The 25,343-nt window shown below is 57.1% G+C and overlaps 3 protein-coding genes across 6 annotated transcripts in view; 1 reads left to right on the top strand and 2 right to left on the bottom strand.

The window, feature by feature from the left end:
• Nucleotides 1–4,487: 4,487 nt before the first annotated feature.
• LOC111161070 (zinc finger and BTB domain containing 4) lies at nucleotides 4,488–12,863 on the top strand. Its single transcript, XM_022524537.1, is given in 6 exon segments — nucleotides 4,488–6,082; nucleotides 6,516–7,606; nucleotides 8,279–8,675; nucleotides 8,677–8,763; nucleotides 8,765–10,057; nucleotides 10,059–12,863. Coding segments are annotated over 5 exon segments (3,030 nt in total). The 5' UTR covers nucleotides 4,488–6,082; nucleotides 6,516–6,524; the 3' UTR covers nucleotides 10,230–12,863.
• A 1,013-nt stretch (nucleotides 12,864–13,876) lies between these two features.
• On the bottom strand, nucleotides 13,877–22,095 carry LOC111161224 (cholinergic receptor nicotinic beta 1 subunit). 4 transcript variants are annotated; one of them, XM_022524816.1, is made up of 11 exons: nucleotides 22,004–22,095; nucleotides 21,777–21,916; nucleotides 21,125–21,169; nucleotides 20,497–20,606; nucleotides 20,303–20,426; nucleotides 19,857–20,004; nucleotides 19,324–19,533; nucleotides 15,836–16,059; nucleotides 15,235–15,416; nucleotides 14,764–14,911; nucleotides 13,877–14,472 (listed from the first exon to the last, which is right to left on the bottom strand). In XM_022524816.1, exons 1-11 carry the CDS (start codon nucleotides 22,062–22,064, stop codon nucleotides 14,332–14,334), a joined length of 1,533 nt encoding a protein of 510 aa, XP_022380524.1. In that variant the 5' UTR covers nucleotides 22,065–22,095; the 3' UTR covers nucleotides 13,877–14,331. The 4 variants fall into 4 exon arrangements, with proteins under 4 accessions (XP_022380524.1, XP_022380525.1, XP_022380527.1 ...); XM_022524817.1 differs by having other exon boundaries at nucleotides 20,303–20,411; XM_022524819.1 differs by lacking the exons at nucleotides 21,777–21,916; nucleotides 22,004–22,095 and adding an exon at nucleotides 21,428–21,693.
• Nucleotides 22,096–22,341: 246 nt separating this feature from the next.
• Nucleotides 22,342–25,343, bottom strand: part of LOC111161238 (fibroblast growth factor 11) — a 5,358-nt gene continuing 2,356 nt past the window's right edge. Inside the window, 4 exon segments of the mRNA XM_022524835.1 lie at nucleotides 22,342–24,037; nucleotides 24,323–24,521; nucleotides 24,791–24,894; nucleotides 25,096–25,206. Coding sequence (XP_022380543.1) covers nucleotides 23,967–24,037; nucleotides 24,323–24,521; nucleotides 24,791–24,894; nucleotides 25,096–25,206 — 485 coding nt within the window. The 3' untranslated portion in view covers nucleotides 22,342–23,966.

The following is a 25,343-nucleotide window of genomic DNA, read 5'->3' as shown; positions in this document are numbered from 1 at the left end:
CAGAACAGGTTTTCCTCACCTGTGTGTGTGTGTGTGTGTGTGTGTGTGTGTAATGAAAGGTGTGTGCGCTGTGCCTGGCCTGGCTGGGGGGGGGGCGCGGTTACGTACTGCGCAGGGAGGGGGTGAGGAGGGCACTGGGGCCAGGCCCTTCCGTGCCATGGGAGTGGGGGGCTGCTGGCTGCTGTGGGAGGCAGACACAGCGGGTCCATTATGGCCTGCTGGAGGGGAGGGGCGTCTGGACTAGATCTGAGGGGCTCTGGCCTTGAGGGAGCCTCGGTTCCTCATACGTAAAATGGGACTGGATCCCTGCCATGGTCTTCTGACGGGGACGTAAGTGGCACATGGGAAAGTGCCTGGACGGCAGCTCCAGTCTGGGGGCTCTGCCCGTGCCAGCCCCCTGTAGAGCCCCTTCTCAGGGCCGGGCCCATAGCAGTGGCAGTGAACTCAGATCGAGCACGCACAGTGTCCCGGGCCCTGTTCTCCGTGCTTTTCCACGTTCTCATTCATTTAGTCTTTGCAACACCCCGTGGAAGGAGGTGTTCGAATCATCTCCCTTTTTCCAATGAAGACAGCTGAACCCAGAGAAGTTAAGTCATTTGCTCAAAGCCATCTTGCTGGTAAGAGAGAAAGCTCTAGATTCTGTGCTCTTCCAGGCCATTCTCTGCTGCCTTTCTGAATGGAGCTTTCTGTGGGCCTCTCTGTGCACCCCCACACACACACGCTTCTCTCCCATTTCTGCAGAACCTAGCACCTGTACCAGGCCATCTCAGAAGACCAGCGTGCTTTGACAATGATGCAGGGAGTCCCAACCCAGGCAGTGAGGACCTACAGTTGGGTGCTGGGTGCTGGCCACAGGGGTACCCCGTGTTGATGAGCTAGGCACAGGAGAGACTGCCCTTGGCCTGTGGGTCAGGGAGGGCCACGGCGGAAGTGACATTTGGAGGGCTTCGGGAAGAGGTTGAGAGAGGTTTCGTCTCTGGCAGGAGAGCCGGTGCAGGCAAAGACGGGGGGGCCAGGGGCCACGTTAGGTGGGAGAGCCCCCTGGGTGCCTGAAGGGAGTCTTAACATGAGGCAGGGTTGGAGAGGAAGATCGGAACTGGACCCTTGAATGGCTGGCTGAGCCATCTGAATTTTACCCCCGAGTGAGTGGGGGCCAGTGAAGGTTTCTGAGCCCATGGCCCATAGGGCCTGAACCGGCTGGGGACAGGGACGCTTAGCAAGAGGAGGGCTGGATGCCAGGAGGTAGGCCCAGAGGCAGGAGACTAACCTTGGGCCAGGCGAGTGTTAACAAAGGCCTGAGCTAGTTCAGGGACCAGAGGTGGGTGGAAGGGAAGGCTTCCAGAGCCATTCCCCACCCTGGCGGCCGATCTGACCCAGCCTGGTGAGGGCTGGATGTGGGGAGCCAAGGAAAGGGCGGAGTCAGACGTGACACAGTTAGGGCTTAGCACGTGAGACCTTAGTGATGATGTCTGTCACCCGCGGGCCGCCCGTAGGCCCTTCAGAGCAGGATCCGGTGGTCTGGCAGAGGGGAAAGAGTTCGTATCCGAGTTCACACGAGCCCGGGTCTGGGTTTTGACTCTGGTGCTCGCGTGCTGCGTGACCTTCAGCAGGGCATTCCTGCCCTCACGCCCCACGAGTCTCAGTTTTCGCATCTGTAAAATTGGGATGATATAAATACCAACCTTAGAGGAAATCGTGCCGTGCGACAATCCACGCAAAAACCCTGGGAGCATATCGGGCAAAGTGTACGTGCCCCGATCGTGGTGGTGTCATCCTCCTCCTCTCCAGCTGCTGGCCGGTCGGTCCGCACTGAGGCTGGCGTCCTTCCGGAGGGCAGACAGACCCCGGGATGACTTTGAAGGAGACAGATCCATTCATTCCCCCAAATGTTTTTGAACTCTCCCATTATGTACGGGGGCCCGGTCTCAGCCGCGGCGACAGCAGTGAGCAAGCAGGGGACACCTCCCTCCCTCGGAGCTTACATTCTGGAGAGAAACGAGCAGTGTTTCGCTAAGTGCCAAGGAGGAAAGGAAAGAAGAGGTCTAGGAAGTGTAGGGAGGTGTGGGCGGCCAGGAAGCCCTCCTGGAGAAGGGAAATTGGGGCAAGGCTTCAAGGAGGTGGGGCAGCGAGGCGTGGGGCTATCCGAGGAAGAACATTTCAGGCAGAGGGAACAGCAGGAGGCGCTCAGAGCACCCCCTCCGATACACCTCTCAGGTCACATAGCCAGTCAAGAACGGGGAAACCATGAAAACAAATAAAAAACAAAAAACCACAGAGCCACCAACCTGCCCTGAGCTTGATTTCTGCCTCCTCTTCTTTACCACATCCCCCCACTACTTTCCGGGACTGAGCTCCAAGATAATAATAAGAGCTATAGTGTTTGCTGAGCACTTAACAGAGAACCAAGTACTGTACTAGGTACTCTCCGTCAGGAGCTCGCTTGATCTCTACAGACAGCCCTCCAAAGCGAACGACGCATTATCCCACCTTATAGACAAAGAACCCGAGAGAGAGAGAGAGGTTAGGGAACTTGCCCAGGCTCACAAAACTCCGGTCTTCACCTCCCGTAGAACCCCATAGGGTAGTTGCCAGCAATGGGCAGTTGAACTCTGGCGAGCTGGGTCCCGACCCCAGCTTGGTTAGCAGCGAGACGGAGTGGGGGTGTCAGATCGCCTCACCACTGCATCCTTTCCCCTTTCCGGTGAGGAGTTTGGCACACTGCCAGCCTCCGTTTACTCATCTGTACTGTGGGGTCGATGACAGACCGCACTGTGGCTGTCCGGAGTCCTGTTGAGTGTTGACATGAGTCGATGCAGATAAAATGGTTTGCACTGTGCTCGTCACACAAGGATTTCCTAAATGACAGCTACACGGACTGCGATGAGGATGTTTCTGGGGGATCTCTAAGGGCCGGGCGGGCTTCGGACCTCCGTGGTTCTCAGGAGCCCTGACAGCATCCAGGCACGGGGCGGTAGGCGCCAAGGCCACATGCCTGAGCAGGTGGGCAGGCAGGGCCGATGGGGGGAGCGGGGCTGGAGGTGAGCCTCCGCTGTGTGCCCCCATGCAGGCCTGCTATCTCCTCCGGAGGAAAGGGTCCCTCTTCGAATTTTATTCCCTTCTTCTGATTTTCACGATTTTCACAAAAGGTACTAGATGGGCAGGTAAATAGGTTAATAGCGAGTGCTGTTAAAAAAACAAACGAACATCACTGATTCTCTACTAGAGAACTACTTATCTACTTCTGAGAACAAACGTGGGGGGTTTTCGCACACAGACCAATTCTCGGACGCCAGCTGGAGGTCCCACAATTCGACTTGATTCTGACACTGTCTCCCTGGAGGTACAGTCCGATCCCGCAGATGAAGGACTCAGTCCCCTGAGCTGGCCAGCTCCAGGTGTCAGCCATGAGTCCGGGCCTCCCATACTTTTGGCCAGCCAGCTATAACGTCGGGGTTCCCCATGACCCTCTCTTCAGCTTCGAGAATTTGCTAGAATGGCCGGTAGAACTGGGGGAGATGCTTACTTGGGTTGGCTGGTTTACTGCATGATAATTGCATAATATTGTAGCCAAATGACAAGCTACAAATACTGAAGTCTGGAGAGGTCCTGAGCTCAGGCCCTCCTGTCTCCGCCAGTTGGGGTACACCACCCTCCTGGCAGGTGAATGCGGCCACTGACCCAGAAACTCTCCGAACCCCGTGGTGGAGGCTTTGTCACGTGGGCGTGGTCAGTTATGAACTCTGTCCCCGGCCCCTGTCCCCTCCACGGAGGATGGCAGTGAGCTGAAAGCCCCGAGCTTCTAAACATGGCTAGGTCTTAGGGGTGACCTGCTCTCACCCTGAAACTCTCCGGGAGACCACCCAGGTCACCTCACTGAGAACAAAAGATGCTCCTGTCACCCAGGAAATGCCAGAGGATTTAGGAGTTCTGTGTCAGGGACCAGGGTCAAAGACCAGATATTAAGCACAAAAGGTGCTCCTAGCCCCTCTATCACTTGGGAAATTATAAGAATTTTAGGAGCACTGTGTCAGGAATGGGGATGCAGACCAAATATACCTGTTTCCTACGGGGTCACAATATCACAGCTAGAAACCTGTCGTCCTTCCTGGTGAACTCAGTTCCAGTGAAGAAAACAGGCTTCCTAGCCAGACTTCCCCATATCAGACCCCAGCCAGGCTACTCGCTGGTCACGCATTCTTGGGCTAGCTACCCGGCATCTCTAGCTTCAGGCTGTCCCTTTTTTTTTTTTTTTAAGATTTTATTTATTAATGAGAGCACGTGAGAGAGCGTGCACAAGCAGGGGAGCAGCAGGCAGAGGCAGAGGGAGAAGCAGGCTCCCTGCTGAGCTGGGAGCCCAATGTGGGGCTCGATCCCAGGATCCTGGGATCATGACCTGAACCGAAGGCGGACGCCCAACCGACTGAGCCCCCCAGGTTGTCCATTTAAAATGGGAAGCTGGGGCACCTGGCCGGCTCAGTCAGTGGAGCGCACGACTCTTGACCTCAGGGTTGTGAGTTCGAGCCCCATGTTGGGAGTGGAGATGACTTAAAACCTCTACGATGGGGAAGCCGAGTCGCTCCCTTTAGAGTAGTGACGAGGAGTGGAGGGTCATGCGAGTGAAGCACTTAACTCTTGGGGGTCCCAGCGGCCCAGGAAGGGGGGAGCCCTCTCCCTCTTTCCTCACTCTACCCCCAGAGCTGGACACAGGCCTGCGCGTGGGGTAGCTTCTGTAGGATTCCCGGTCCACCTGCGATCCAGCAGCTTGGGGGAGCATCTGACCCATGCTGGTGTGTGCCTCACACTTGGGGTGTTGAAGCTTTTGAACAGCACCCCTCTTTACCACCTTCCTCCTGCTCCAGGAGAGGAATCAGAGCCGTCTTTTCGGGAACATGACATGGGTTGTGGCAGGGAGGCCTTGTTGCCCAGATGGTATGACTAATAGAGGGGTTTTGGTGGAAAGGGGGGATTTATGAGGAACTCCCGCTGCACGGTAGCTCAGAGGGCACGTGTGGCCCAGGGCGTGGGGAAGGAGAGGGTTCTGGGGTTTCCTGGACGGTGGACAAGAGGGGCCTGTGCTCAGCAGGCCCCTGTTACTCCCAGCTGTGTGCGACTGTATGGCCCTGGAACCCAGATCTTCCGCTGAGAAATGGGACCCCAGAGTCCCAAGGGTGCCCACCACCGGGGAAGTGGCTGTGCGGGGCTTTCTGTGCAGTGACTGCCACAGCTCACGTCGGGCTCGCCCGCTGTTCCTTTCGGAGGGCCCTCTAGCAAGAGCTGAGCTCAGAGGTTGTGTTTCCCTTCCTCCTTTTTAAGCCAAAGTCCCAAAGCCACCAGCGTTCAGAGTAAGGAGAGGGACCCAAGCTGCTTGGTGCTGGCTCTGGCGGCCTTTCCAGTGCCCTTCAGAGATAGGAACAAGCTGGCGTATGTATGTCTCAGTCAGTCTGTGGTCCCTGCTGGTCCCCAGGCATCAGAAAGCTCCTCCAGGATACACGGGGCTGGGGTGTGCTGGTGTGGGTGTGGGTGTAGGTGTGGGTGTGGGCGTGTGTGCAGGTCCTCTGCTAGATCCACTGTCTGGCAGTTGAGCCCAATAAAAAAGCTCTAGGAAATCTGTTTTGATATGCAAATGAGGTGATTATAATGAAAGACAACATGCAAATCTTTGATTTTCTTTGAGCCCCAGAAGATTGGGCCAAAGGGACTTGAGAGCGATCCAAGAGGCTTCCCTGGACCTATGGGACTGCACTACACTGCCGCGTCGCGTGGAGGTGAATCGAAACGCGCAGATTGCCTCATGCTGGTGCTTCTCGGGCCGGCAGAACAGGGCTGCGCACTGAAGAGTGTGACCACCAGCTCCGGCCAGTGGCGGCAACCCGGAACCGGATGGGCCCCCGGGAGGGGGTCAGCCCAGCAGCCCGGGCATCCATCCTTGACCCCACGTCCTGCGCCAACCCCCCCCCCGGGGTCCTTTCTGTGCCAGCTCCGCTCCTGAGGACGCGGTTTGTGTCTCCCCAGAAGGAAGAAGCCCCGCAGAAGGGACTTGCTGAGCCTCCCCCGCTCTGCTCCATGTTGGCTGTGCCCTCAGGTGAGGCGGTGGGAGGGCCCGCAGCCCGGGGAAGGGGGGGGGGACCGGACACGGGGCAGTTTTCCGAGGCTGCAGAGCCTGGCGAAGTGGTCAGTAGTCGTGTGCGGAGCCGCATCCTCTTCCCAGAGGGAGAGAGGTGACCACTGCTGACGCCTCTGGTCTGCGACTTTGGGGCCTTTGACCTGTTGACCTTCATCTTGACCTGAGCCGGCCCTGGCCTCCTCCAGCCCCAGGTGTTTGGCGTGCCAGGGCTGGATGCTGGCCAGGCGAGCGTGGCTAAGGTCAACCCCTGCCTTCTGCAGCTAGAAGTTTGTCACTTTCTCCAGTCCCTGACCAACAGACCCCTGCCCCCTGCCCTCCTCTGGTGTCAGAGGCCCTCCCCACCTCCCCTGGGCCTCTGACGTCCTCCCTGGGCCTCTTCTCCCCTGTCCAGGCTGGCGCCATGCCCCCCCCAGCGGAGGTGACGGACCCGTCCCATGCCCCCGCCGTCCTGCGTCAGCTCAATGAGCAGCGGCTCCGAGGCCTCTTCTGTGACGTCACCCTCATAGCTGGAGACACCAAGTTCCCCGCTCACCGCAGTGTCCTGGCTGCTTCCAGTCCCTTCTTCAGAGAGGCCCTGCTTGCTTCAGCTCCACTCCCCCTCCCGCCAGTTACTGGGGGCCCTGCCCCCAACCCGGCCACCACCACAGCTGCCTCCTCCTCTTCCTCCTCTTCCTCCTCCTCCTCCTCTTCTTCCTCCTCCTCTTCTTCCTCTTCCTCCTCTTCCCCTCCTCCAGCCTCACCCCCCACTTCCTCCCCACCCCGGGTCCTGGAGCTGCCAGGGGTCCCCGCAGCTGCCTTCTCTGATGTCCTCAACTTCATCTATAGCGCCCGGCTTGCTCTACCTGGCGGCGGAGGGGACGGGGCAGCGGTGGCAGAGATCGGAGCTCTGGGGCGGCGTCTGGGCATCTCCCGCCTGCAGGGCCTGGGGGAGGGAGGCGATGCCTGGGTACCTCCTGCCCCAGCGCCCATGGCCACCTCGCAGCCCGAAGACGACAGCTTCGGGCCCGGGCCGAGGCCCGCTGGGGAGTGGGAGGGGGACCGGGCTGAGGCCCAGGCCTCTGACTCGCAGGCCCCCCTGTCCCGGCGGCCCCTCCCCTGCCCGCGCTGCGGGAAAAGCTTCATCCATCCCAAACGGCTGCAGACCCATGAGGCGCAGTGCCGCCGCGGGACCGGCACCCGGGGGTCTGCGGGGCTGGCCTCCGGGGGCTCGGCGCCCAGCGGTCCCGCCGGCGTGGATGCCTCGGCCCTGCCGACGCCGGTGGGCTTCCGCGGTGGGCCCGAGCACGTGGTGAAGGTGGTGGGCGGCCACGTGCTGTACGTGTGCGCCGCCTGCGAGCGCTCCTACGTGACGCTGTCCAGCCTGAAGCGGCACAGCAACGTGCACTCGTGGCGCAGGAAGTACCCGTGTCGCTACTGCGAGAAGGTGTTCGCGCTGGCGGAGTACCGGACCAAGCACGAGGTGTGGCACACCGGGGAGCGCAGGTGAGCCGCCGGCCGGGCACGGCGGGGTAGGGGAGCGTAGGGGGCTGCGGGGGTGGGGCCCTGGCTGCAGACTACAGGGGTGTGGGAGCTGGACCCAGTAAGTCGCGGGAATCCTGCGTGCTCACCCCCTCACCCCTGCTCACCCGCTCCTCGTCAGGGGTGCAGCCGCCTCCCTCCAGCCTGGGCTCTCCCTCCCCCAATGCTCACTGGCACCTCTGGGTGCCTGGGGTCGGACCTGGTGCGGTGGGGAAGGTCCCCCAGCGGGGGAAGAGGAAGCTGCCCCGTAGGAGGAGATGGTGGGGGGCGCAGGCAGGACCATGGGGAGTTGCAAGGTGTCTTCCCCCAACCTGTCCCTGCTCGTGAGACACCCCCCCATCCGTCAGCGGGGCTTCAGAGAAGGCTCCCGGGGGGGTTAGGCGAGGCACGTGATTATTCCCCGTTCACATACAGACCTGCTGGGGCCCAGCACCTCACAGCCAGTGGGGGCACGGAGCTAGGGCTGTACCTTTCAGGAGGCTGGCAGGATGGGACCAGCGGCATGAAAGGAGGGCAAACGTCCGGGTGGGGGAGTCGTAGGTCTGAGTGCATGATTAGGGCAGCTGAGACCCGGCTTGGGGGCCCCCTGACTCCCGTGTCTCTGTCCCCGCCCTGTTCCCTGCTGTCCGGGCCCAGGTACCAGTGCATCTTCTGCTGGGAGACCTTTGTCACTTATTATAACCTGAAGACCCACCAGCGAGCCTTCCACGGCATTAGCCCCGGGCTCTTAGCCAGTGAGAAGACGCCCAATGGAGGCTACAAGCCCAAGCTTAATACCCTCAAGCTGTACCGCCTGCTCCCCATGCGGGCTGCCAAGAGGCCCTACAAGACCTACAGCCAGGCGGCCCCCGACGCCCCCCTCTCTCCAAGCCTCAACACACCGGCCCCTGTAGCCATGCCTGCCAGCCCCCCGCCCGGGCCCCCTCCTGCCCCGCAGCCCGGCCCCCCGCCCTCCGTCATTGCATTTGCCCACCCTGCTCCCTCCGTCATTGTTCACGGGCGCAGCAGCAGTGGTGGCGCAGGGGGGGGGGCCGGCCACCGCGGGGGGAGCCCAAGCCGCCTCAGTCATCACTTACACTGCGCCCCCGAGGCCCCCCAAAAAACGTGAGTACCCACCGCCTCCCCCCCCAACCTGCAGCCACGCCGAGCAGCCCCGCCACCGCGGGCGGCCCGGCCACCGCCGCAGGCCCGGCCACCGCCACGGAGGAGGCCAAGGGCCGCAACCCACGGGCTGGAAGGACTCTGACCTACACGGCCAAGCCAGCCGGCGGGATTGGCGGGGGTGGGGGTCCCCCTGCGGGGCCTGGCCGGGGCCCCTCTCAGCTCCAGGCCGCACCTCCACTGTGTCAGATCACTGTGCGCATCGGTGAGGAGGCCATTGTCAAGCGCCGCATCTCAGAGACTGACCTGCGCCCCGGGGAGCTGAGCGGGGAGGAGGTGGAAGAGAGCGAGGACGACGACGACGACGAGGACGACGACGAGGACGACGACGAGGAGGAATCGCGGGCCGGCGGGGAGGACCAGCTCTGGCGGCCCTACTACTCCTACAAGCCCAAGCGCAAGGCCGGGGCGGCGGGCGCGGGCAGCGGCGGGGGCGGCGTGCTGCCCCGAGGCCGCCGGCCGCCGCGCTGGAGGCAGAAGCCGGAGCGCAGGAGCTGGGAGGACGCGCCGGCCGCCGAGGGCCCCGCGGGGCGCGCCCGGGCCGAGCGGAGGCACCGCTGCGGGGACTGCGCCCAGACCTTCGCCACCGTGCGGAAGCTGCGCAAGCACCAGGAGGCGCACGGCGGCGGCGCGCACGGGGTCCGCGGCGGCCGTAGGCCCTCCAGCCGCTTCGCCTGCCCGCACTGCGCCAAGGTGTGCAAGACGGCGGCCGCACTGAGCCGCCACGGGCAGAGGCACGCGGCCGAGCGGCCCGGAGGCACCCCCACGCCCGTCATCGCCTACTCCAAGGGCAGCGCTGGCGCCAGAGCCGCGGATGTCAAGGAGGAGGCCCCCCAAGAGATGCAGGTGTCCTCGTCCAGCGGGGAGGCGGGGGGCGGGAGCGCCGCGGTTGCCGCGGAGGGAGCACCTGAGGCCGCCTCTCTGCAGGACCCTGTCATCTCGGGGGGTGAGGAGCCCCCGCTGGTGGCAGGAGGGGGCACCTATGCCTATCCGCCGGTGCAGGAATTTCCACTGGCTCTGATCGGGAGCGGCAGGGAACCTGGCGGTGGGAGGGGCAAAGCTGGCAGCGAGGGGCCGGTGGGCGCTGGGGAGGGGGACCGCGTGGAGGGGATGGGGGCTGCCAAAGTCACCTTCTACCCAGAACCCTACCCGCTCGTCTACGGCCCCCAGCTCCTTGCCGCCTACCCTTACAACTTCAGCAACCTGGCTGCTCTCCCGGTTGCTCTTAACATGGTCCTACCTGATGAGAAGGGTGGGGGGGGCCCTTCCCTTCCTTCCGGGGGTCTTTGGCTACGCAGTCAACCCTCAAGCCGCGCCCCCTACTCCCCCGACCCCACCTCCCCCGACTCTTCCCCCACCCGTCCCCCCTAAGGGAGAAGGGGAAAGGGCAGGGCTTGAAAGAACCCAGAAGGGAGATGTGGGGTGAGCTCTGGGCCCACCTCCCCCCTTTCACCAGATGCCACCCTCCCTGAACCCCCTGCCACTACCAGCTCCCTGGCTTCCCTGCCCCTTGGGAGCCCCTCCACACTCTTGTGCAGGGACTTGGGGGCCCCTGGAGCTCAGGGGTCAGGCTGCTTTGTGTGAGATTGTAGTTTTCCCATCTCCTGGGAAGGGATCTTGGGTGGTTCCCCTCTCAGTTCTCCTCCAGGGAATGGCCTCTGTGAGGGGCAGGGCCAGCTCCCATCCTTTCTCCAGCCCTCGGGGCAACTGAGCAATATACTTACATGAATCTCTACTCACGGCCCCCACCAGCTCTGAATGTCTAACCCACCCTCCTGATTCGTAAACCCGGGGGGAAACCATCTCTCTCACCTAGTGACCTCCCCTCATTCTGAAGCTTTCTCTAAGCCCCTGCCTAGACGCTTCCTAGCACATTCCATTCTTCGTGGCCCAGGGCCTGGACCAGACCATTGTGATACCTGACCCCCGCCCATCTGGGAGCATGGCTTCTAGTTCCATTCTCCCCAGGGATGGGTTTCTGCGTCCCTGTCTCCTTCACGTGATGATGCCATGCCTTCCTGGGCTCCCATGCCTTTGGGTCTTCCGTATTGCTCCTCGCTCTCCTACTCTGGAGATGGCCTCTTCCGATTCAGGTCAAGGAGGTGTTGCCGGGAGGGCTACCCTTCTGTTCCACGGCTGAGCACTTTCCCAGCCCAGGGCAGCACGAATCTTGGCCCTGTATTGACCCCCAAATCCAGTGGGCCCCAGATCCTTCCAAGGCAAAGAGGTGAGCAGATCGCACCTCTTCCTGCCTCTACCTATGGCCTCTTCTGGGCTAAATCAGATTTGGGGGTCAGTGGGGAGGAGCTCCATATGGGATGGGGAAGGGAATCTACTTTCTCCCCCCCCTTTTTTTTTTTTTTTGGCTTCCTGATGGTTTCTCCCAGACTAGACCAAATAGCCAGAAAAGTGATGGGGGTTGGATGGGTGGCTAAGCCCAAGATTTGCACATGACCTCCCATCCTTACCTTTACCTCCATCTTCCCCAGTGTCGTTTCCTCACCATTCACTCCAGGTGGTTTTTGGGGAACCATCCTACTCCCTTGGTGGGCTTTGGGGTATCCCCACCAACTTTTCCTCCAGAATAGCACCTTACACCCCATCTTTGACTCAGTTCCCCACACCCAAAGATCCCAGCCTAGGGATGGGGTGCAGGGACCTTAAACAGTCCCTAATCCCTAATTTGCACTAGTTAACCCTGGTCAGGGGTCCATATGTTTCCTTCCAGCGGGGGAGTTGAAGAAATGTTTGCTCCTAATTCTCTTTGACGACCGGGCATCCCCACTCTTGTGATTGGATGAACGTTTCCCAACCCGCCCCCCCCCAAAAAAAACAGCTCACAAGGGGAGAGCCAGTTTGGGGGAGCAAATCTGGTAAATGGGGATTAGAGGAGTGCAGTTTAAAAAGGGGAAAGGCTGCCACCATTTAGATGGGAGCTTTATCCTAGCTACTGTTTTCCGGGGCCAAGATGGCTTCCCTCTTTCTCGGCTAAAAGGGCAAGATCACGGTTTTTGGAGGGAGGTGAGCTTGGGGGAAGGACCAGGAGCATCCTCCTGCCTCGTCTTACCCTCCGAGTCTATAGCAAGGGGGAGGTTTTTGACAGGCTCCTGAATGTTAACCATGGAGGAGTGTCATTCCTTCTCTCCTCCTCTGTCTCTTTGCACTTTTCCTGGTCTTGGCCACAGTCCAAGTGGAGTTTCCTACTGAATGTACCAAGTTCCAATTTTTAAGGGGGTAAAATGCTTAAAACGGGAAAATGCAAAAAAAAAAAAATCACTAAAAAATTCCCACAAATCTCGTTTCTGGCACTTTAGAAAAACTGCGAAAAAAACATAATAAAGAATACATACATATATATATATATATATCTACACACAAATTTTATATATATATATATACACACACCTATATACACACACACATACACACACGCGCACACACACAGCGGAACCACAAGAGAGACAGAAGCCTTGGAGGCAGGGGGCAGACGCGTGACAGCTCCCCTCTATCCTTAACCTGCACTCCTCTGAGGCAGAAAGGCACAGGAAACGGAAGGAGTTGAGGACGGACCGGGGGATTTGCGTTTCAGAACAGGTCAAAATTCCAAAACCACGGACATTTTTGGGAGAACTGAGATTGCAGACATTTATTTTTTTGGCAAATATGATTTAGGAAACTAGCTTCCAGAATTTGGTGGTTCTGGGCAACAAATGAGGTTGCGGCAAACTGGAGATCAAAATACGTGTATCCGAGCTGGGGAACTTAATATTGTGAATTTCAGACGTTGGAAATTTGGGATTTTGCAATTTCGTCTTTGGAAAATGATTCAAGTTTTGTCAGTTTGTGCCCTCTTTCCCGGTGTTCCCTGGGGAGAAGGGTGATGGTGGAGTGGAAAGGCCACTGGCTCTGTGCCACAGCACGCAAGGTTTAGAATCCTACAGACTGTAGCTCCATATGTAGTGAGGACCCAGATTTAGAGAAACTGACCAATATTTATCTCCGCATCTGTGTGTGTGTCCAATTCTCTAGGCCAATAAACCAACAAGACAGACAAACTGTGCTCCGCAGTGAAATGCCAAGTGCAGTTCTTTGCGGGACTGGCGGCGGGCTGGACGGAGATGTGCTTCCCTTGTCCCCCCTTGGGAGCTGGCTGGATGATCCCTGAGAGCACAGCCTCCAGCCGCCGAGGAGGTTGAGGGCTTGGGGACCCTGCGCACCTCCCTGTAATGGCTGCAGCCGCTAGTGCTCGAGCTGATTTTGGTCTGACCTCCAGGTAGACACATTAACTCAGCCCAGTTCGCACAGCCTGCTGGGCACAGGATCCCACTGTCCAGCGCGCCTTACACCTAGCACCACTCATTCTTCAAATCGAAAAGCAGTGGGCATAAAATGTGGGATGGTCGTGAGATATGACCACCTTTTCTTTTTCTACTCCTGGCCTTTCATTGTCTTCAACTGCTTCTCACCACGCTCCTCCCCTTAATTTTGTCTAATGTTATGGAGGGATGGGCAGGTAAAACAAGCCAAGCTGGTCCGCTGGGCAGGGCGGGGTGGGGGTGGGGGGCTGGTTTGAGGAATTCTGGAACAAATACCTTGACCAGGGTGGGCAGCCACACTCAAACGGCCCTAGCAGATTGCTGTCAACAGGGGAATCGGGTCTGGTGTTACCACAGTTTTAATTTTTTTTTTTTCCCCGAGAGAAGCCAGAAACACAAATTTCTCTGTGCAATATCCGAACTTTTAAAGTAGCTAACACACTAAAAATTGTGCAGGTCAACAACACAGGTCACACAAACACACCAGTTTGCAACCTCTGATGTGTACTGGGTAGAGATTTTGCTCCCATCTCATATGACCCTCAGACTTGGGGACAGATACTATTCTTAGCTCCATTTTACAGTCCTGGAATCTCAGGCCCAGAGCGGTTTAATACCTATCTAAAGTTTGAGCACTGAAGCTGGAACCTGAATGAAGGTTTTTAAAGTGCTCTTTTCTCCCCTCAAATGCATCCTTTCACTTATTACAAAACAATAAATTACGGAAAAGTAAAAACAAAGAGAATGACCACAAGTCTCAACATGCAAACATAAGCACTGATAATAACTGGTGTATTTCCTTCCAGGAAAGAAAAAATCCTTAATCACTCAACGACTGTGAAGCACCTACTATCCCATAGGTCAGGCCCTGTGCCAGGTGCTGGAGATATTACAGCGAATAAGACACAGTCCCCTGCCCTCCTAGAGCGTACAATCTACTTCTCATTCTTTGTTCCATTTTCCCGGCAACCTAGCGTTGATATCCAAAGAAACTTCTACAAGAAACCAAAGAATAAATAAACTGATAGTGCATTTCTGTTGGGGCCCAAGGCTTCATTCGGCCCCGTCCCCCTTGGGCGCTCTCCCCAGAGAGGCAATGATGTGCGAAGCCTGTATTCCTAGTGGAGTCGAGAGGGAGAAAGGAACAGGCCTTGGGAGTACTGCCCACTCTCAGCTCAGCTGGCCGAGGACTCGCGTCTTGGCCCTCTGTCCTCAAGGAAAGGGGTCGGCGGGGGGCAAGTGGTACGAGGCGTCCAGGAAGATGACGAGGGTCCCAACGCTCGTGAAGATGATGAAGGTCCACAGGAAAAGGCGATCCACTACCATGGCCACAAACTGCCAGTCTTCCTTCAGCTGGGGGTAGGCAGAGTAGACTGTGCCTGAGCTCCAGACCCCCAGGGAAGGCCTGCCCTGTACCCTTGCCCTTGTCCTACAGCTCAGAGACAGGGGCGGGCCGCGAGACGGAGGAAAACGAAACTGCGGGCGACGGATGGGGCGAGGAGCCAGTCGGAACACAGCGGGGCGGGACCAAGGGAGGCAAGCTTCCAATCAGAAGCAAAAGCGGGTGCTGGGGGCGGAGCCGCGGTCTGCGGGTGGAGCCAAGGCCACCCAGGCCCTGCCCTGCTCCACCGTCATTGGACTTACCGCGTCGTGGTCCTCCTGTTCCTGCAGCTGCCGGGCGATGTAGCCGATCGAGGAAACGACCTCCCGTAGCTCGGGAGGCAGGCCCACAGTCCGGGTCGGACCGTCGATAAGTCGCCGCAGGTCCGGGGCAGACAGCTCAGGCTGGAACCTGGAAGAGGCGGGACAGTTGGGCCACGCTCTAGGCTCCGTCCCGACTCCCTCCTCCAACACTCTTGTCAGTTTTCAAACCGTGAGAAGGCCCTTTAGGCTCTCCCCGCCAGCGGCGACCTCTCCAGCCTTCCGCAATTCCTCCCATCTTTCTACGCTTTAGTTTCCGCCTTTCCGCAAAGTAGGCGGTGGAACGGGGTACTACAATTCCCATGATCCTCAAGGGCATCTTCCGGGACCTCAAGCTGCCTGCCTCTGCACAGTCTTCTGGGAACTGTAGTTCCCGCTCTCTCTTACTTGTAGGCGACGGGGAGTAGGTGCTACCTGTTGGGTTTGGGGAAGAGAAAATCGTTCGGTGGCTTCCGGATGAAATATTCATCTGTTCCCCGACCCCAGCCACTTCCTGGAGAATCCCGGAGGGCCACAGGAGGTGGCTCCGGCATCAGGTCTCTCTCGGGTTTGGGCCTCTTCAGACCCAGGTACAGAGGGAGTTTGTGGATGAAGATCTGCAGAGTAGAAAGGCGAGTTGGTGGGGGGGGGGGGGCGCTCCTGGTTTCAGATCCGAGGGGAAGCCGCCCGCCGACCCCATCCACCGGCCCACCCCCGCGCCTGCGTGAGCGCGTCCCGCCGAGCCACGCAGCCTCAAGAGCTCCGAAGTGGGTTGCAGACCCTGGGAATGTGTCCCTGGAACCCAGGATGGGCAGTGCTGACGAAGGAAAGATAGGATCTAGGACATGACAGTGTCGACTGCGCAACGTTTCAACACCCAACAGGCCTCGGCACCAAGACGCTCCACCCCAGGAGCTGTAGTTCTCCCTCGGGTCTGAGAAAGGGGAGGTTGAAGGTGGTAGGAGGGCTGCAGGGGCGATACGGGCACAGAACAGCGAACACTAGCACCGAGGGTTAACACCGAGGTCCATCTTACATGGCGGACCCAAGCGGGCATTTGATGGGTGTGCGGTGAGCGATGATGCAGGTTGAGGACGACGACGCTGAGGATGACGGAGAAAGTGACGAGGACCATGGTAAACATGAGGTACTTGATAATGATGGGGACAGATAGGGAGGTCTCAGGAACTTTGTCTGCCAGCAGCAACAGGAACACGGTAAGGGTCAGCAGGGCAAAGATCGAGAGCCCCATCTTCTCTCCTTACGGGGCAGAGAGGAAGGCAGAAGGGTCAGGCTTTGCCAGAAGGCAATTTCCATGGCCTAATCAGTGACCGTTTTCCAGCCCACACAAGCACAGGCTTTGGGAAGGGCCAAGTGCACGCAGATGACTCCTACAATTATACCTCCAGCCCGGACTTACTCTTCTAAACCCCGGATTTATAGCCACCTGCTAACTGAATGTTAGCAGGTGGATGTCCAGTAGATATCTTAAATGCCCAATAGACATCTTAAAACTGTCCCAAACCGAATCCCCTGATCACCAGCCACTCCCACAGGTTCCCCATTCCATGAATGACCAATCCTGGGGCAGGCCAAAATCGCGTCAGTCATTCTCAATTCTCTTCACTTTCTTATCCTATATCCAATCCACAGCAAACCCTACTGGCTCCACCTTCAAAATATATCTCTACAAAACACTACGAACTCAGATCTGAGTTTTTATAAAGGTCTCTTCACTTCATCCTACTTCCCCCTGCTGACTGTTCTCAACAGAGCAGCCAGATTGAGCTTGTTAAAATGTAAATCAGATCGTATCACTTCTCTTCTCCAAACCTTCCTGTGGCTTGCATCTTCCTGAGCATCAAAGCCAGACCTCGGAGTGTTTGACTGTGTTTGACTGTTTGACAAGGCCTTCTTCCCATTATCTCTTTGACTTTATCTCCTGCTGTTTTTCTCCCGGCTTCCTTCATTCAGTTATCCTGGCTCACTCTTGAATATGCAAGACTCACTCCCACTTCTGGGCCTTTGCATTCATTGTTAACTGCGCTTGGTACATCTTCCTTCAGTTATCTATCTGCCAGGGTCATTCTCTCATCCCCTTCAACTCTTCCTTCAAATATTGGTCAAATATTTCCTTTTTATTTGAGGCATTCGCTGGCCATTCTATTTTTTTCTTAAAATTTTAAGTAATCTCTACACTCAGCGCAGGGCTTGAACTCACAGCCCCGAGATCAGGAGTCATGTACTGTACTGACTGAGCCAGCCAGGGGCCCCTGACAGTTCTATTTTATTTTTATTTATTTATTTTTTTAGAGAGGGAGAGGGAGAGAATCAACTTTTTTTTTTTTTTAAGATTTTATTTATTTATTTGAGAGAGAGAGTGAGAGAGAGAGCATGAGAGCTGAGAAGGTCAGAGGGAGAAGCGGACTCCCCGTGGAGCTGGGACCCCCGATGCGGGACTCGATGTGGGACTCGATCCTGGGACTCCAAGATCATGACCTGAGCCCAAGGCAGTCATTTAACCAACTGAGCCACGCAGGCGCCCAAGAGAGAGACAATCTTAAGCAGGCTCCACACCCAGCATGGAGCCTGTCTTGGGGCTGATCTCACACCCCGAGGTATGATCTAAGGAGAAATCAAGAATCAAGCACTGAACCAACTGGGCCACCCAGGTGCCCCTTGTTCTATTTTAAATTATAACCCCAACGCCCAGTCTCATCCTCTCTACCACTCGTCCTACTTTATGTTCCTCCTTAGGACCCGTCCTCTTCTAATATACTATCTAATAGATGTATTTGCTTTATTGACGGTCTCCCCAGTAGAATGTAAACTCCACAAGGGCAAGGAGTTTTGTCTCTTTTATTCACTGATGGAGCCCCAGTGCCTAGCACATGACAGATACTAAACAAATACCATTGCATGAATGAACAGACCAACCCCTGTAGCCCATTTTAGCACCTAAATAGCAATTTGAAGGATCTAAAAATGAAACAAAGTATATACGGAGATGCCAGGTGGCTGATTATTCCCGGGACATAAAACAGGCACCTCAAACTTCAAGGAAGGTATTGAAATAAAAACTTTTATGGTCAGGGGCGCCTGGGTGGCTCAGTGGGTTAAGCTGCTGCCTTTGGCTCAGGTCATGATCTCAGGGTCCTGGAATCGAGTCCCACATCGGGCTCTCTGCTCAGCAGGGAGCCTGCTTCCCTCTCTCTCTCTGCCTGCCTCTCTGCCTACTTGTGATCTGTCAAATAAATAAAATCTTTAAAAAAAAAACCAAAACTTTTATGGTCTAATCTACTTAAGTCCTATAATATTGGGTTCCAAGGTTTGCCCTGCTCTGGGAGGAAGTAGAAGTTACATTTGGGAAAAAAAAAAAAATAGAGAAGTTACATTTGGAAGATTGTTCTAGAGCTGGATCACTTTCCTTCCCTAGACAGAGAACTCGATGCCAGAGAGAAGGAAAGCATACTTTAAATGACAGAGTTAAGGTTTCCAGTCTGGGAATCAGACTGGCACCAACCAGAGTTGGAATCGAGACGCTACCTGTCTGTGACTCTAGCTGAAACTGGGGCAAATGACTTAAACTCTCTCAGCTTCTCTGACCTCTTCTGTAAAAGGGGAAGACAATTCAGCACTCACCTCACAAAGTTGTTCTAAAGATTAGAATTGAGTTAATGTAGGAGTGCCTGGCTGATACAGTCGCTTAAGGGACTGACTCTTGATTTCTGGGGGGTCGTGGTCTCTGGGTCATAAGATCGAGACCCATGTCTGGCTCTGTGCTGAGCCCAGAGTCTACTTGAGATTCTCTCTCTCTGCCCCTCCCCCTTATAAAATAAATTAAAAAAAAAAAGGAATTGAGTTATATGTAACATGTTCATTGTACCACTTATAGCAAGTGCTCAAAAATAGTAATAATACCAACACTTATATAGAATTTACTTGGTACCAGGCATAGTTCTATTAACTCAATTAATCCTCAAAATAATCCTATTAGGGTGGGGACAAATAGGAAGGAATTTGCCCAAGGTTACTCTGTAACTACATTATGCTTTCTCCTACAGATATGTTGCTGTTATTTCTAAAGGAATCCCCAAAGGTCTAGTAGGTGTCTGAAAAATAACAGGGGGGTGTGGGGGGTGGATACCAGGACTGGGGAAAGTGAAAGGGAGTGCTGTGTAACCCCAGGAATTGGTCAGTTCCAAGGATGGGATTTTAGGATTCTGGAGGAAAGGGTTATGGAGTTCCTAGATCAACAGACCTGGGTTGCAGAAAAGGGTTCAGGAGTTCCTAGATGGAGAGACCTGGGCTGCAGAGCCCCCCACCGCACCGCACCCCCAGCCTGAGGTTGGAGGGAAAACCTGGATCCAGGAAAAGCCTCTGGCTGAAGGGAAAACCTGAGCAAGATTGCAGCAGCACAATCCATGATGGCTTGGGCCGGCCCAAAAACCTTGCCTGGATTCCGGGTGGACGGGAAGCTGAGCAATTGGTAAGAAGGTGGGTTGTGGACTCTTCCTCCCTTACCTGCATCTGGTGGCAGGTAGAAGACGAAGATGGCCAGAAGAGTGATGAGGATGCATGGGGCAATGACGTTGACCAGGTAGAAGAGAGGCTTCCGGCGAATGATGAGGTAGAAGGTGACTTCTTCACGCTGTCCTTCCCCGCCTCCCCTAGGATCTGTGGGAGGCTGGATTAGCCGAGAAGGCTTGTGGATAATTTCCCATTGGCCATTCTCTGGGAGGAAAGAGAGGGGAGAGAAGAAAGGGACACAGATGTGGGACCTGTCCTTATTGTCGCCAGATATGGCTTGCTCTGCCACATCCTAGACCTGGGAGTGGCTGATGGGATAAGACACTAGCTGTGGGCACTGGGCGGGGCAGCCCGTCTCTGATGAACTTGAACGAGTCTCCACTTCCTTATCTGCGAAATGTAGAGAATCCCACTTATTTTGCCGACCCCACAGGGTCGTAGCGGGCATTGCTGAAGGAGGGTATTTATCAGCCTCTTAGAAACTGGAAATCATAGAGCCCATGGGTGAGGGAACCATGCCCACTCACCAATGAAGGTCCCCTCATGAATGTGCACTTCCTGCTGCTCCTGCTTGTCGGGACCCAAGCCGGTCCGCAGGCTGACCTCTGAGCTGTCATAGCTGTAGGAGCTGAACACCATGGTGCAGTTCTGCCAGTCGAACGGGAAGTAGGTGACCTGGATGGAGCGGGGAGTCACCGCAGCTGCCAGAGAGCTGTTCGAGGCTGGGGGCCTTGGGAGGTCATTAGGCAGGTCACAGGGACATAGGGCCACAGATGAATTGGAAGATTATTAAGGGAGGCTATGGACAACGGAAGCGAGGTCACTGAGAAACACTGCAGGTCAGCGATCGTGGGCAGAGAAGGTGAAACCACGCCAAATCAGGAGGGTGGGCGCGATAGGAGGGTTATGGGGGATGATGGAGGAGGGACGGTAGTCGCTGGGGAAGCAGGGTTCCCAGGGGAAGCCCGGGCACCTGGATGCTGCAGCTGCTACGGTAGAGGCCTGGAGGCTGCCAGCGCACTGAACCATTGGAAGACACCACGACGTTCAAGTCCAGGGCAACGTCAAAATTCCCGTCGTTGCTGCGGGGGGTGAACCTTCTCAGCGGGAATCAGACCCCGCCCCCAGGAGACCCCGCCCACCTCCCGGTCTTAGGGAAGAGCCTACTTGTTGAGGAGCACAATGTCCGGAAGCCACACGGATTCAGCCGTGATGCGGAGTGAATCGATGCCCTCGTGCTGCGCGGGGTCCCAGCTCAGCCTGTAGTCAGTCCACTCCTGTGGGAGCAGAGGCTGAGGGGCTGTCGGGGGCTGGAGCCCGGGAGGGGACGTGGGATGTCCGCAGGAAGCCGGGGAGGGAGGGCAGGGAAGGGGAGCCCTCAGGCCTAGGCTATGGTTCGGGAAGTCGGGGTTCTGGTTCCGACTGCACCGTTACTCGCTGGGACCCCATCAACTAATTTCCCCTTCCCTCGCCCTGGGCCCCAAATTTTTGGGCTGTAAAAATGAGGAGATTGCACTAGCTAGCCACTGAAAGAGTGGTTTTCAAGCTGCAGTTCGCGACCCTTTAGTGGATCAGAAATCAAATTAGTGGCCCCAAAACAGTGTTTTTAAAAAATTAGAGTAAGGAATGCGTGGAATGCAGCTCCCAGAGTAAAGATAGGTATTGTTTCCTGAAGCTTCCGTTTCCGTTCCGTTTTCTGAGGTCGTGATGCAGGAACTGCTCTTAGCGAGCCGGACATGGGAGGAAATTGGGAAGGCAGCGGGACACCCTCTCCCACCCCGTGGGGTCTGCATACCAGGTCTAAGTACACCTTTGTGATCATCTCCTCATCCTTCTCGTTCTAGAAGGGAAAAGTTTAAAGAGTAGAAGTGACGTGAGCAAAGAGAAATGAAGGGGCTCGGCGGGTCAAGGTCTATCTGGAAACTCCGGTTTTCCAGAGTCCCCCTCTCTTGGCTCCAAGCCCCTCCCCCTAGATGCTGCGTCGGTTTGAGCCCCGCCTCTACCTCAGAAACTTCCGGCGGTCTACAGCGCCAGCTAATCCGGCTGCCAGCCCGCTCCCCGACGCCGCCCCGGGCCCCACCCCCAGCCCGTAACTCACCCCGCGCTGAATCTCCGCCGGCTGTTGTTTCGCAAGCCCGATCCGACACCAAGCTCCGCCCCAGCCTGCGACCCCGCCTCAAGTCCCGCTCCCCAGCCAGTCCCGCGGCCCCGGCTTCCCTTCAGGGTTCCTCGCTCTACCCAGCTCTACCCGCGGTCCGTCCAGCAGCCACGCCCACAGCTTGTCCATGGGTCGGATTTCGACCCAATCTCCGCTAACCGCCGGTCCATCTCCCGGCCTGGCCTCGCCCCACGCCCCGCCCCCACACGGCCCTCGCTCCCGCCCCGCCCAAAGCCACGCCCCCGGCCGGTCCCGCCGGCCGGACCTCAGCTCCGGCGTGCGCCCTCACCAGGTTGATGAGTTGCGCCAGGGTGAGGCCAATGCTGACCCCGACACGGTCCCCCACCTCCCGCGCCGGCCGCACCGAGTTGTCATAGCCAGAGAAGAGCTTCTCGCGGAGCCGGCCCTCCGCCTCCGTGCCGCGGACGCCTGGAGGAGGAGAGCTCGAAGTGAAGCCACCGTGCCCGGTCACGACCCCTGGCCCCGTCACTGCCCAACCCCGAGGCCCAGACGTACCCGGGGCGAGCGGCGCCCCCAGCGCCCCCAGCACCAGCAGCAGCAGCGCCTCTGAGGTCATAGCCCGGCCGCGTTGCTCAGTGAGTTCGCTCGGCTCGCCAGCGCAGGGGAAGTGACGAGACGCCCAGGAATGTGCACCTGTCGTTGGGGGGCAGCCGCCAGCCCACCCGCTCCGCCCCTGGGACTTGGTCCCGCCCCAAGCAACTGCCAATGCCCGCCACCCATAGACGACAGACGACACTTCAGTTGTATAAATCTTCTTTAATTGAGAAAGCATGGAGTGGAGACCCTGTCCTGTGGGAGCAGCCAGGAGATGGGTTGATCCTGAGCGGGGGTCTGTGCGGGCCAGGGGAGTATGTACCCCTCCTGCAACAAGCGAGAAATAGAGCCTCTCCCTTTAGGGTCTCCCCAGGTCCCCTAGTTCACTGGTGGGCTCCTGATATTTTTCAGGCCTGCCCCTAGCTCTCCAAGCTTTTCAGAAAAATCTAGTCAGGCCCTTTTTGGGTACCTAAAACTTAGCTGAGGTTATAAGCTGTAAGGTAAAGCAAGTTCTATTAAGTCAGAAGCTCTGGGGTTATGTGAGGTCTCAGAGCCCAAGGGGCCCTCACTGTCCTTGGCCTGACTTGTAGGGGAGAGGGGCAGAACTTATTGCTGAATTGGGGTCCTGCACTGGGGAGCAATGCTGTGTCCTGTTTGTTCTTTTCATTCTAGACCCATTACCTTAGAGACCTCAGCTTTAAAGGGGATCTGGAAGGAATTCCTGCTGAGGTAGCTAAGTGTTCACGTGCCCCCAACCCAGGCACAGCCAACATAATGCCACGGTTTTGGCCCCTTGGCCATCCCAGCTTCCCTGCTATGAGCAGAGATTCCTTCCCAAACTCCTCTTCCCTTCCTCAGACTCCGTTTCCCTGGCAGGACCCCAGCTGAGCTACCCGAGCTGGAAACGGCATGTAAAAATAAGGTTAGTGTTCTATAGGAAGAATCGGATTTTTAGAAAGTCTAGGAAAAACCAGAAGTGTTTCTTGATTCATCAACAAAGTTCTTGGTGAATAAGAGCTGGGTTCTTTCTGGAGCTCACCTGTGATAGGCGTTACTAGAGAAGGCAGGAGGGTGGGTCTCTATGAGCACTAATATGGCTGTATAGGCCCCAGTTCCATGCTGGAGGGAAGGGCTGAGAGTCGTGGTCTATGTCCTAGAGCTGAGATTCAGAAGGACTTATGGCTCCATGTGCATCTAGAACCCCATGCTCTAGAATTGGGTGTCTTTGGGATAAGAAAGTTAAAACTGTGGTGATCTGAGACTGGTCCTAGTTCAGGCCAAGGCCAGCAGCTGGACAGGGCTCAAATCTAGCCTCCCTCTACCTGGAAACCAGCGGTCCATCTGGGTCAAGGACAGAAGCCTGCTGGATCCAGAGCAGAGCCTGGCAGCATGCCAGCATTCCAGCACAGAGCCTTAGTGCAAAAAGGGCCCTGGCCAGGGTGCCCGGTGTTCCAGAACCCGTCCAGAACAAGGCAGGCGGTGGAGTTGGGCAAAAAGGAAACTGATCCTGAGCTCTCGTGGACCTATAAATCTATGGCTCAGTGGCAATGAAGAGGGCATAGGGCTCCAGGAACTGACTGAGCCTGGGGTTCTGTTCTCTCGGCTTTGGATCCCCCCTTGGGCCTTCTTGGGAAAAGGCTTTGAGGGGCTGTGTGGAAGGAAAGAAGTGATCACCCAGGACCATTTTCAGAATCCCCCTCTCTGAACTCCTCCCAGGAGCTGGAAGCCTGGGGTCAGGGATGGTGGGGAGTCACAGCCAGCCCCTCGGCTCCCTTAGGATAGAGCACCTCCTGGGACTTGGCTGCTCAGGGCATGAGTATGGCGGCAGGGGTTGGGGCAGGGCCGGGAGCAGGGCTAGGGGACAGGCTGTGAGAGTGGCCAGCTCCGTGCAAGGGCAGGGAGCCTCCAGTCCACGGACTACGTTTCAGGGGGCAGGGGGACTGGAAGGGGAGGTCTCAGGGACACTGTGGAGAGAAGGCTCCCGGTACATGGCCACTGTGAAGGGGAGAGAGAGGAGCAGGAAGGAGAATTAGGCCCGGAGAGACCTAGAAGGAATCAGAGCTCTGCAAGGGTGCCCTTCCCCAACACTCATCCTCTGGGAACCCCAGCCCACAGGAGGAGGGCTCCCCAAACCCCCAAAGGCCAAAGCCTTCCTGGCCTGACTTGGCATAACAGGTGTCCTCCTGGATACTTGCAGGCCCTGATTGGCATGTCACTCAATGTCCACATCAAGGCCAGTACCCTCCCGTGTGGCCCAGCTTTTCCGCAGTCCCTACTCACCCTCCAGGAGCTTGGGCACAAAGTGGGCAGCTGCCTTGGTTTTCTTGACTCGATTTCCCTTCATGACTCGTCCCTCCTTGTCCAGGCCCAGGTACCAGGCCCGGCCAGAGCGGCGCTGGCGGTAGAGCGCAGAGGCATACAGAACGTAGTAGTTCTCGAAGACGCATTCCTTAAAGCGACACTCAGCTGTGAAATGTGGCTGAGGAGACAGAGACCCAGAAAGGCCCACAAAGAGACAAAAAAAGACGTATCACTGGACAGAAAGGGGCCTTGGGAAGACCAAGAGCCAGGATAGAATCCACACATTTGGGGCTGGGAGGGCCCACTTCTCACTCCATGCAGACACCGGGAGAAAGGGAGGGTGAGGGGGAGTCTGGTCGCCCCCTAGATTTGGGGGGCAGGGGGCTGGAATAAAAGGAAACTAGACTAGGGGGGCAAACCCCAGGCCATTCATCCTCGCCATCTCACCGAGCTGTACAGCAGCCCCTCCGCGTTCATGGCCATGTAGTGACCCAGCTTGGCACTCTGGATGGTGACCACACGGAGCCCCACAGGGATCAGGTTGAAGTGGGCTGGGGGTCGGGAGAGGGGGGCATCAGTGCTGGGGGCCTCAGACCCGCAGCCCACCTCCCCCGCCCCCAGCCCAGTTCCACTGCTTCCCTTGGGGGCCAAAGAGCCAGACAGAAAACAATGGCACCGGAAGTGGGAATAGGATGGTCCCCTCCTGTCCCCGAGTTCTCCCTTCCCACCCAGCCGCTGGCCTCCCCTCTCACTGAAAGAGCTGGTGTCCTCTGGGGTCCCCTGAATGCTCCCATCAGGATTCGCCTGGAGGTAGAAACCTTGGCGGCAGAACAGTTTGGTGACGATGCCTTTGAGCTGAGGCTCTGGAGGGAGAGAGAGAGACATTCATCTTCGAAAACGACATCTCTGTTCCCAGAACCATTCCTCCACTTGGCGGGATGGGAGGAAAGAAAGAGGGGAAAATGCTCGGGGAGGTCGAGGGTTCCAGGGCCCCAGCTCT

This window comes from Enhydra lutris, unplaced genomic scaffold (assembly GCF_002288905.1).
Source record: "Enhydra lutris kenyoni isolate GAN:26980312 unplaced genomic scaffold, ASM228890v2 scaffoldscaffold82, whole genome shotgun sequence".
NCBI classification, from domain to species: Eukaryota; Metazoa; Chordata; class Mammalia; order Carnivora; family Mustelidae; genus Enhydra; species Enhydra lutris.
Note: the sequence above shows the minus strand (reverse complement) of the source record. Positions and strands in the feature narration are given on the sequence as shown.

Coding starts and splice junctions, on each gene's coding strand:
- LOC111161224 (XM_022524816.1), bottom strand. CDS start 22,064: ATGACCTCAGAGGCGCTGCTGCTGCTGGTGCTGGGGGCGCTGGGGGCG. Junction 20,427..20,496: donor GACATTGTGCTCCTCAACAA/GTAGGCTCTTCC, acceptor CCCGCTGAGAAG/GTTCACCCCCCGCAGCAACG. Junction 14,912..15,234: donor CTCTTCCCCAAACCCAACAG/GTAGCACCTACT, acceptor CGCCTCTTCCAG/GTTCCAGCCTGAGCTGTCTG.